Source organism: Garra rufa, chromosome 6, assembly GCF_049309525.1.
Source record: "Garra rufa chromosome 6, GarRuf1.0, whole genome shotgun sequence".
Classification (NCBI taxonomy): domain Eukaryota; kingdom Metazoa; phylum Chordata; class Actinopteri; order Cypriniformes; family Cyprinidae; genus Garra; species Garra rufa.
Genome location: NC_133366.1, coordinates 35,652,842 through 35,665,343, shown reverse-complemented (window position 1 = coordinate 35,665,343; position 12,502 = coordinate 35,652,842). Strand labels below are relative to the sequence as shown.

At 38.0% G+C, this 12,502-nt stretch overlaps 1 protein-coding gene across 1 annotated transcript; it reads right to left on the bottom strand.

Moving 5' to 3' along the window:
• Positions 1-771: 771 nt before the first annotated feature.
• On the bottom strand, positions 772-10,102 carry LOC141336605 (uncharacterized). The gene is made up of 2 exons (XM_073842302.1): positions 9,888-10,102; positions 772-3,226 (listed from the first exon to the last, which is right to left on the bottom strand). Exons 1-2 carry the CDS (start codon positions 10,060-10,062, stop codon positions 2,031-2,033), a joined length of 1,371 nt encoding a protein of 456 aa, XP_073698403.1. The 5' UTR covers positions 10,063-10,102; the 3' UTR covers positions 772-2,030.
• Between the last annotated feature and the right edge of the window lie 2,400 nt (positions 10,103-12,502).

Sequence of the window (12,502 nt, the reverse complement as noted above, 5' to 3'; positions counted from 1 at the left end):
GCATTATGGGGGCTACAAACGAACCAACTAAACAACAGAGAACTTTTAACATCATGCAATGCTTATCATTCAGTATAGTTTCGTTGTAAGAGCAGACTAAGATCGGAAATATTATGTTGTGACAACATTAGGGGATTACCTGGGAGCCCCGATCATCTCTGATTAAAGGCAGTTCATCATTGAATTCAGTGATGTGATCATCAGCTCAGCTCAGTTCAAATAGTATATGATATCGCTGGAAATAAAGTGTCCCCAACTAAACAAACCAGAGGCGACACGGGTGACAGAAATGGAGGGAAAAAGTCCTTGGGAGAAAGGGGGGCATGTTCTCCTCAGGCCAGACGGACCAGCAGAGTAATTTGATGCTGCAACAAAGTCGGATTGTGCGGAGGAACTCGAAACGAACACTGGTATGCAGTTCTTTCTATTGGTTGCCATCCCCTGGTCTAAATTAAAGGGGGTGTCTTAATGTTTAAAAACAATAGCAAATAAGATGGTCAGATGGTATAAATATAATAATACAAATAAAAGAAGCTGTCATATAAATAAATGGGATGAGGCTCACTTTCAACTGTGGTGTGAAAAATTGTGTATCTTTCAGAAATCATTGGGTCTCATTCATGAAACAAGCTGAATTAATTTTTGGTTAAATTATTCGTAACGCCATTCTGACATAAACTTTCAAATTAAAATGTTTTTTAAAATGTTAGCTGATACGACAGAAACGTACATCTGCTCCCTACCTTGTGTAAATGGTACCTTTTAGCAAACTGATGACACTGAATTTTGGTGCACTCCCATAATAAATACAATTTCATTTGCTCTTGCCCTGTTTTTTATTCATTTTTTATTGATGAGTTGATAACAGTAAAACACAGCACTCGTCACTGTCACTATTTACCCAGCCGTAAATATAGGAGGGGCAAGACAAATACAGACCAACCATCTTACAACAATATGGGCAAAGGGTGGGCAATTTGACCATGGTTTGAGAAATTTTAATTCATCAGATCCATCTCTAGGGGTTGGGTATCGAGAACCAGTTCCATTTTAGAAATTATTCGATAAGACACGCGCATTTTGATTCAGCTTAACGATTCCCACGTTCGTATTTTAACATGATTTTTAAACTATTTAAGTGCAGGAAGAAAAAGAACTTTGATTTACCCGACATTTAAATACGTCAGCATATCCTCATAAACAGTGTTTTTTTTTTTTTTTTTTTTTTGCCGTGAATGAACGTAAACAGATGAGAAAGAAAATGCATGTGTAACACTATTTTTAGATCTGTGTTCGGTGTTAAAGAGACAGCGTATAATAAACCTGCCGCCTGTCATTAACGTTAATCAAAGAACAAGAGAAATTCATGAACTGACTGAATATCTTTCGTCAATTTACTGAGGGATATGAAAAGAAAACCATGAAGTGTTTTTAAACTTTGATTTTAATATCTGTACCTGACATTTCTTCAGTTTTGTTTATTTATTGCTAATTGAGTTGTTTGTTCCTGTTTTATTACTTGTCTTTAACAATGTAAGCACTGAAATTTACATTAGTCTATTTTTTTCTGTGGTATTTTTGGGTAAAACCATTGGCAGAATGAAAATGTTTGACATCTAAATGTTTGGCTTAAAACTTTTTAATGGATTTTTTTCTTTTTTGAATCAGAATTAGGAATCGGAATCAATAAAATTCAAACGATACCCAACCCAGCTCTTTCTAACTCTCAAATTACAAACAGTAATACAAATGAGATACAGATAAAATAAATGTTTTTCAAATACAGTAGATTTAACATGGATACATTTATGTAGCATCTTTTGTTGTTCTATTAACATTAATGGCAGACAGGTATTTAATTAGGCTGCTTTCTCTTTAAAACAAAAATTCCACATGATAGAGATTGGAGACATGATAAGAGAACTGATTTCTTTCAAAATAGGTCCGGACACTAAAACTAGAACTGAAATACGTGACTGTCCCAGGAAAAATGGGATGTCCGTTTTACACGCAAATTACTCAGAATTAACTCACGAATGAGGCCCCATGTTACTATTGCCTCCTTTTCCTAAACCTCTGATCATACGGATTAAAATCAGCTTTTTCTTTTCAGGATGGGGTGTTTGCATATGCCGTTTCAGGTCTATGTGATATTTGAAACTCTTTTCACACTTAGCACACTTGTAAGGCTTCTCTCCAGTGTGAACTCTAATGTGATTCTTAAGGTTTCCTTTAATCGTGAAGCTCTTTTCACACTGAGGGCAGGAGAAGGGTTTCTCTCCAGTGTGAACTCTAATGTGGATCTTAAGGTTTCCTTTAACCGTGAAGCTCTTGCCACACTGAGGGCAGGAGAAGGGTTTCTCTCCAGTGTGGATTCTAATGTGATCCTTCAGCTTTTGTCTTTTACTGAAACTCTTTTGACAGTGTTGGCATTTGTGAGGCCTCTCTACGACGTGATTTTTTACATGATTCTTGAGGGCATTCCTGTCTGTGAAATTTATTTTACACGCATGGCATCTAAAACGTGTCTCTCCAGAGTGACTCCTCGTGTGAGATTTGTCTCCAGAGCAAATCTTCATGTGATGTCGCAGGTTTCTTTTATATCTGAAAGTCTCTCCACACTCACTACAATCAAAAGGCTTCCCTCCCTCATGGAATGCCATATGAGACTTCAAACCTTCTTTTCGTGTGAAGCTTTTCTCACACAGTTTGCAGGTGTGGGGTTTCTCTCCAGTGTGAGTTGTCATGTGGACGTTAAGGTTTTTCTTCTGTTTAAAACTCTTTCCACACTGAGAGCAAATGAACGGATTCTCTCCTGCATGGATTTTTAGGTGGATTTCAAAGCTCTCATTTTGATCGAAACTTTTTCCACACTGTTGGCAGGTGAAAGGTCTCTCTTTGTGAATTCGCATGTGAAGGTTAAGATCTCCTTTTCGTGCGAAGCTCTTCCCACACTCTTGGCAGGAGTAAGGCTTCTCTCCAGTGTGAGTTCTCAAGTGACTTTTAAGTCTTCCTTTTACTGCAAAACTCTTCCCACACTGAGAACAGGTGAAAGGCTTCTCTCCGGTGTGAACTTTCTTTTGGACTTTAAGGTTCTTACCAGGTTTAGTTTTATGAGCCTGCGTGGAGCTCAGAGATTTTTCCTCAGCCATGAAATCATGGCATTCCTCATTTTTCTCTTCCATTACATTCAGTTCTTGCCTCTCCTCTTTCAGTGGCATCATTTCTAAAAAAAAAAAAAAAAAAAAAAACAAGTTAACACCCGTGTATTGGTAAAAAACTACAGACATGAAAAAAAGAGAAAAAAAAAAACCATCAAATCCAACCTCATGTACGCTAGATCCTACAGTGACATGTGAACGTTTGGGAATCCCTTGCAGAATCTGTAAAAATGTGAATAAGTTTGACAGAATAAGAGAGATCCTAAAAAAATGCATGTTATTTTTTTATTTATTAGTGTCCTGAGTAAGATGCATTACATGAAAGATGTTTACATATAGTCAAAAAATAGCTGGAATTATGTTTGGAAATCCTTGGTTCTGGTTACCTAGATGATCTACCACGGTTTTTGTTTAGTGATAGTTGTTCATGAGTCCCTTGTTTGTTCTGAACCAGGGGTGCTCCACCCTGTTCTTGGAGATCTACCTTCCTGCAGAGTTCAGCTCCAATCCTGATCAAACACAACTGAGCCAACTAATAAGGATCTGAAGAAGCACTTGATCATTACAGACAGCTGTGTTTGATCAGAGTTGGAACTAAACTCTGCAGGAAGGTAGATCTCCAAGAACAGGGTTGGGCACCTCTGTTGTAAACAGTTAAAACTTCAAAAAAATACTCCAGGTCGTGCAGATTCTTCATTTTTCCAGCATTTTTGTGTATTTGAACTCTAACAATGACTATAATTTGAGATCCATCTTTTCACACTGAGGACAACTGAGGGACTCATATGAAACTATTACAGAAGGTTCAAACAATGACTGATGCTCCAGAAGGAAACACCATGCAAAACAACTTATTGAGTTTGAAGATCAAGGTAAATTGTACTCAAATCATCTTCCGGGAAATATGCAAGTATCTTCGGTTGTTTCTGAAGGGCAGTACTGAATGGAAAAATATATATATCTTAGCAAAATAAGACAAATGTGGACATCATCTTTAATGCATCGCGTAGTCCCTCAGTGTGAAAAGATGGATCTCAAAATCCTACAGTCACCGCTGGAAAGGGTTCAAATATGCAGAAGATGCTGGGAAACTGAAGGACCTGGAGGATTTTTCTGAAGAACAATGCTCAGTTTAACAGATCAGGACAAACAAGAGACTCATGAACAACTATCACTGAACAAAAAAGGTGGTAGAAAGGGATGATAAATTGATTCGCGGATAGATTCTGAGATCTTCTAAATGCATCGCATTTCTCTTTAGATAGCAGATGGCACTCTAATCTAGTTTTTATCCGCACTCTCAAACACTCACGAAGATGAGTGCAGACGAGTCATGTAATTTTACCTCGGCTCAGAATGCTTTTATGACGTGAGATTAATGTAAACAGCCCACTGTGTACAACCTTTACTTTCAGCCTTCAAACTTTATGAAGGGTTATTTCAGGTTGAAGTGCGTGTAAGGATTTAGAAGCAAGCAGAGTACAGCTGTTTCTAGGGCAAGCAGTGCTACTCAGGACAGTACTTCATAATTTTTTTGATCTCTCTTATTTTGTTAAAATAATTAACATATCCACAGATTCAGAAAGGGGTTCACAAACTTTTGCATGCCACTGTATTTCCATTAAACAATTACAAATGGTTTAACCTGTAATCTCAAAACCAAAACATATGGTTATCAATACAGCATGTTAGACAAATACCTTTTCAAGGAATTTTCTCTTTTTTTAATCGAGAGTTTTAAAAGAAGTGGGACAGAAAGAAGGGGACTGGATCGGGAAAGGTCCACGAGTCAAGACTCAATTTTTTGGACGCCTAAAATGCAACAGCATTGTATGTCAGCATACTGTCCACGAGGCTATTGGCACCGACAGACAGATGTGCTTGTTAAATAGACATCCATGATAACAGATTAGTGGTGGGAAATTAGAACAAATAAATGAGGAGCTCTTTTCCAAAACGCTAAAAATCCATTTTAATAGTTTTCATGAAAATGACATTTTTTTTACCTAGATACATACAATTTGTTAATATTCCATTTATCCTGTTAAAATGGTCTGTTGGCTCAGTCTGAACATGTTAAACAATGATTGTTATATGAAACAACAATATTGTAGATTATAAATTCAAAGTGTTTTTTTTTTCTTTTCAAAATGCTACAATTGGTTTATGTTAAAAAAAAAACAAAAAAACAAGAGAACATGCAGCATATGACATCAGGGACTCATACTATAAATTAATATAATTCAAATAAACGCAAATGCATGAAATAAACAAAATAGTAATGTTTCAATATTGCCCACCACATAAAACAAAGAATTAAAAAAGAACACATAAAAATACCATTAGATAATAAAAATACAACGTTAACATTACATTCAAAACATTTAGTAACACATTTAGGCTAATAGTCATTCAGTGCCGAACCTGTAAAAACTAATTACAATATTGAATAGGCAAGTTATTCATTAATACATTCAAAGTCTTTTTATAGAAAAGTGTCAAACCTGTAACAAGTAGGACTAATTTGTTCACTGCATATGCATGAAAAAAAAAAAACTTATTATTAAAAATATTCAACAGTGATAACGATATTCAATAGTCAAGTCAAAGGCAAACCTGTAAACAGTGGGACCATTGTCTGCTATACCTGAAACAAATCATAGTATGTGTGTGAGATGTGCTTTGAGTGTGTCAGAGGAGAGAGAGAGAGAGTGTGTGTGTGTGTGTGTGTGTGTGTGTGTGTGTGTGTGTGTGTGTGTGTGTGTGTGTGTGTGTGTGTGTGTGTGTGTGTGTGTGTGTGTACCTGGTATTCATCACGTTGTGGGGACCAAATGTCCCCACAAGGATAGTAATACCAGTAGATTTTGACCTTGTGGGGACATTTCTTAGGTCCCCATGAGGAAACAGGCTTATAAATCATGCACAATGAGTTTTTTTGATGAAGTAAAATTGTGCACAATCTCCTGTGAGGGCTAGGTTTAGGTGTAGGGTAGGTGTAGGGCGATAGAAAGTACGGTTTGTACAGTATAAAAACCATTACGCCTATGAAATGTCCCCATAAAACATGTAAACCCAACGTGTGTGTGTGTGTGTGTGTGTGTGTGTGTGTGTGTGTGAGCATAGATCACTCTGCATCTTCATCACAATGGCCTTCATTGTCAGTCACCTGATACAGTGTATCATCATAATAAGCCCTCACCACTTCAGAGACACACCTATTGCAATAGTGCCAGCACATTGTGCTTCTTTGCGGCCTTCACGGAGGTCCGCTTTGGAAGTAACTCTGGTTTCAGGTCAGCCCACCGCTTGCCCTGCTTTAATACACTATGGAAACAATACTCCCCATTGTAAGCCATCTTTAAACCAACCTGGTTTATACTCAAATCAAGCATGCGTGCTTCACTGATTTTAAAGCTCGTCTTAACACACTCTTTTGTGGCTGACCTATAATCAAACCCTTCCCAGTCTGTGCCATAAATGTGAACGTGGCCGAATTGCTGGAGGATGGTATGGTATTCCTGTGGTAGCAAAATTGTTTCTATTTTCCTGATCTTCTGCTCAATTTTGCCAAAGACTCTGTCTGCTGGGAGAAAACTGTGGCCCCTTATTGGAAAGGTGTGGGAAAAAACTGACAAAGTTCCATGAGTATGGACACCACGTTCATGTTTTGGTTCTGCCCAAAACAAGAGTCGCCGAACAGTCGAAGCCCCATGGATCTGCCGACTTTGTCCTAAAGTCGAACCTTGAGGCAGTCATTCAGCGCAGAAGCAATCATATTGCTGTCTTTGGTACTCTCATTCTCCTGCCACACGTAGAGATGGACATCATCTTTTTTCTGGTGACTGTTCTCACCATGGTGAACAACAACAGCAAACAGGTACAGATACATCTGCCATGAGTAATAGGCCTTTCCTATATGATGTTTTGCATCATATCAAAACAGAGGGTCACATGGCCTTCAGCAACCCTGCCTAACAGGTCATAAAACATGCGTGCTCTCCGACGATGCAAGATGATCTCTGTCTCAGTTAGGTGTGGAACTGTAATCCTAATCTTGTACTTGGCACAATCAGAGCATGCATCTGTAGCTGGGTGACCGAAGCCAAGATTGAAATCCTTGGAGAACACAGAGTAATAGAGAGAGTAGCTGGTATGAATATGGTTCTGAGCCTCAAAGAGTTCATGCATCTTGTGCACATTCAGATCACTGGGGAGATCCTTGCAGGCTGGCCCTGCAGGTGACAGACTGGATGTGCTTAACAATGAGTTGCCTTCTCCTGTGCCTCACTGTGCCGTGCACCGCCTCTTCTCTCTGGGCGAGCCTCAGCAGTCTCTGCGTAATATTTAGCCACCCGGGACACGCGTTCTTTGCTGATGCCTGTGAAAGTAAATAGTTTAGATTGTCATGCATTGATTAGAGCCAGTATGAAATTAACAGAGTTACACACAACTAACTTGCTATAGTTAATGTTAGTGTCTGTACTTCCATTAGCAAGAAAAATGTATGTTCACATTCTCACTGATATGTGATAATAATGAATTTCTCTGAATTGCAATGAATTCAGTTCCACTTCCTGTAATTTCAATTCAATTCAAAATTTAATTCACTGAACAGGGCTCTACGCTTACTTTTCTCGTTAGGAGTTGAAAAATTGTAGGAGCACAGTCAATATAATAACAATAATCCAAAAATCTGATAAAAAATGAGACTTCCCATTACAAGGTGAAATTGGACTTAACTTGATTTACTGGGGATTTAACCTTTGTTTTTACCTGTTCATGTTTAATCAGGCTCAGAGGTGACATGAATCCCATCAAATTCATAAATTCATGTTGAGATTAATGTTTTAAATATAGTTTTGAATACAGAAATATTAAAGATTTAAATAACTGAAAAGATGGGCAAGACACTGATTTAATGACCAAATCATATTAATTTGATTCGTTTGAACGGATGGTTCATTCAGGAATAAAGCAAGTGAATGTCTTTATGAATGGGAATAGTGTTATAGTCAGACAATGTAAGTCACTTAATAATAACTTCTTGTCTATTTATATGCTGTATTAAATCCATATCTCTCTTACAAACCCAAAATTAAGAAATTAAAAGCTGTCACAAAGCTATCACAAAGCTCTATTATAATCAACAAAGTTGTCTATACTGCATAATCGATTTCTAATTCACACACTGTTTATGAAAGGATTGGTGAGATATGTCTGTGATACATTACTCAAGAACACATAGAAACACAAATACGCTGATCGGGTCAGCTAAATATTTTCTCATAGTCACACGTAGTAATTTTCAGTGTCAAATGCGAATGAAATGGTCGCACTGTAGAGCCCTGAATGAACTGAATACAATTCTGAATTTTGCATAAGTAGGCTAGTATTATTATCAATACTTTCTATTTCACGTTAGCATGCTTGTTTACAGCAAAAGATCTTTGCCTCATGGAATAAACCTACAGAATGGTATTAAACTAGGCAATACTGAAATGAAAGTTGTACTCACCAAACACTTTGATGAAGGTCGCCTTGCAAACGGAGAGCCTCTCCGGGTGACTGCTGCACAAAAGACTGAACCTGACTGATATGTTTCGGTCTTTTTGTTTGTTTACGTCCAGTACTTTAAGACGCTGCCTTTTCACCCATGTTATGTCCAGGAGATGAAGTATGGCTCTGTCCTGGTCAACCTTGTTTGGTCTTTCATTAAAACTTCAGATAATTCATCGTCAGGTCGTCCGCTGACAGTTTCTCGGCCTGACAGAAACCGGTCGCACCAGCCTTGTGTTGACATCCCACGGTGGGTATTAACGCGCCCCCTGAGTGACGGACCTCCTTCTATTGTTGTTTTTTATGATGTTCTTTGTCCAGTCGGTGTTTTCTACACCCATGTGTAGGTCTCATTGGCTAATCTAGGCCATCAAAAGTGTTATTATAGTTCAAAGAACTCATTTTGAAGACTGTGTGCAAACAAACAGAGCGCGCCTTGTTGGATTGCATCGAACGCTCAATTCTGATTGTTCGAGAGGACATATCGCATTTAGGCTAAAAACAGGTTCAGCGCTTATAGCGTTTTGGAAAAAAACTGCATCTTGCAGTACATTTTAAACAAGGAAATATAACGATTTTGCATCAAACATTGATGGAGCAGTGAATAGGTTGCACACACGGCAAAATGGCATGACAAACTCATTTTTTTCAATTTGGCGTTTATCGAGTTTTGGAAAAGAGCTCTTCAAATTCTGTTCTCTCGACTATAATGTGTAAATGTATAATGTTATACAGTTCTGAATATTCAGCTTCCATGTGCATCACAGGGAAATTCGACAAACAAAAACAGCACTTACTGCATTTCTTTCTTAAGAGAAGAAAGTGTTTTTCAGTCTCATTTCCTTTTAAAAATGAGGATTTTTACGAGGTGTTAAGAAAATAATGTTTACAAACCCTGAATTAAAAAAAGTGACTGAGGATGAACAAAAATAATAATAACAGACAACAAACCTCACTCACATTCACGGTTTGCTTTTTGTAAGTGTATTTGTAGACACTGTAGTGATAAAAATGAATGATTTTCATTGCTTTTAATTCAGAAGTAGATACTGAGATTAATGTCAGAACAAATACTTGCTTTGTTTGGCTATATGTGTGACTAAATAAGACAAATAACAGAGATAGCGATATTTATAAAACATAATCACTAAAAAAGTGAATGAAACCAACCTGTTTGTTCCTCAGTATCTTCACGTTTGACTTTGAATGATTCTTCAATCTCCACATCTTCACTCTCATCTTTAATAAAGGCCATCTCTGTCTGTTGTTCCTCAATATCTTCATGTTTGATTCTGAAAGCATCTTCAATCCTCACATCTTCACTTTCATCTTTAAGAAACATCATCTTTATAACAGAGTCACTTCAGCAGAGACACAGATGCAGGAGTGTGGCGCAGCCTTATGACATCAACCCGCCTCGACAAAATAAAAGTCCTCTTCACCTAATAGACACTCACTTACAGAAAACACACACTCTGTCAGATGATGGATTGATTTAAAGGATAAATGCCAGATTTCCAAAGCTATAAATACTACTGAGATTTTAATTTATATTTATCCTTCTGTTGACTTCTATTGACTAAAATAATTATCCTTTGTAGTAAAATTTAATTTTGAACCTTTTAAATAAGTGTACGATAAATTCCAGCTTAAAAATATTAAAGGTAATTTTTCAAGTAATGATAATGAAATAAAAGATCATCTTTCCATGTCCAGTTTTAAATAGATTTAGCAAGTAGTTCTTTGTGTGCATTAAATTGATTTATGTGCCTTTGTTAGAGAAGAAACATAGTTTTAGGAAAAATGACTAGTCATAAACTATATAATTCTTGCAGAATTCTTTATTCTTAAGGCCAAATTTTCAAGATCCAACTAACACTGTCACGATTCCTTGATTCAATTTCCAGGACTCCATTTTAAAATGGATGCATATGACTACTTTTTCCACTTTAACTGATGTCAATTTTCCCCCCTGCATCTGATCTAATCTAAATAGCTTTTTTTACTCAGTGTTTTAAGCTTAGTTCACTCCAATAAACAACTATCCATCAAAAAACAAGGAATCTCAGAAACAGGTTTACTGTGCTCTTTTTCTTTACTTCACGTGCTCGCGCATCTCAGTGATGTCACACACTCAAATTACAATTTAACCATACATGGTCTGTCACACCCTGCTGACCATGTATAACATATTGTAACATCTTTCCTTTTTTTTTTTTTTTTTTTTTTTTTTTTTTTTTTTTACTATTATGTGCACTGTATGTAAGAAACAACATAACATAACAACGTGTGCACAACAACATAACACAGCATACTCAAAATTGCACTTCAGTGTCTTAAGAACAATTAAACATATTTAAATAAAATCTCTCAAGTGTGTGGGTCTCTTAACTATTCTGCCACTTCTAGTTATCACAACGCTGTTGTTGGTGTCTGAATGGTGTGTGTGTGTTATGTGTGACTCTGGTACTGTCTTTGAATGTCCCTCATCTGGATGATTAGTCTGATCAAGCTTGACCGTTGTGTTCCGTGTGTCTGCTCTCTGTGGTCCTCCAGGCACAGTCCTGAGATGTTTACGATTTCTCCGTACAACAGTTCCATTTTCCAGCTTGACAGTGTATGATCGGTTATTGGTCATTCTTTCCACCTTTGCCGGTGTCCAGTGTGCTTTACGTTTCGTGTCCAGTTGAACTCTTACTTGTTCTCCCTCCTGCAGAGGTCTAAGATCTTTCGCTCCTCTGTTGTAGTAGTAGGCTTGTTTGCGTTGGTTGACTTCTACAGCATGCTCTGTGTTTACAACACCTGGCTGCAGGAGGCTGTCCCGTGTCGGCAGTAATGATTTAGTTCTTCTGCTCATGAGTCTTTGGGCAGGACTGGCATTGAATCCCTGAGACGGAGTGTTCCTGTGCTCTAGTATAGCCAGATATGGATCAGCTTTTACTCTCTTAGCTTTTTCCATGAGCTGTTTGGCCGTCTTAACTGCAGATTCGGCTTTGCCGTTGCTTTGCGGATATGCTGGAGATGACGTCACATGCCTGAATTCCCAAGCTATGCTGAACTGTTTGAATTCCTGAGAGCTATACTGTGGCCCGTTATCAGAGATTACTGTGTCTGGAATCCCGTGTCGTGCAAAATGGGCCTTTAGCTTGTGTATCACTGTGCTTGAGCTGGTATCCGGGAGATAATCAATTTCCCAGAAGTTGGAGAAATAGTCAACTGTGATGAGATATGCTCTGTTGTTGAATGAGAATAAATCTGTCCCGACTTTTGCCCAAGGCCTTATCGGAATGTCATGTGCGCACATTGTCTCTTTCTGCTGTCGCACATCCACAGTTCTGCAAACAGCACACTTCCCTATGTATTCTTTAATTGCAGCACTCATCCCATGCCAGTATACACAGTCTCTTGCTCTTCGTAAGCAGCTTTCTATGCCTAGATGTGACGCATGAATTCTCTCCATGATCTCTGTCCTCAGCTTTGCTGGTATTAGAGCTCTCTCTCCTCTAAAAATCACTCCATCTTGCTCACTGAGCTCTTCTCTTATAGAAAAGAATTGTCTTACCTCTTCCTTCAGCTGAGTTTTCTCCTCTGGCCATCCCTGAGCTATCACTTGCTGCAACATCTGAAATGTCTCATCCTTAGCAGTTTCTCTCTGTATCTTTTGTAGAATCCCTTCTGATATCGGTAGGTACTGCAACATGTTGATTGTCTCAATTTCGGTCTCTACTGATCCTTCTGCAGCACACTCTGGTAGGTATGCTCTGCTGAGAGTATCTGCTAAGTGC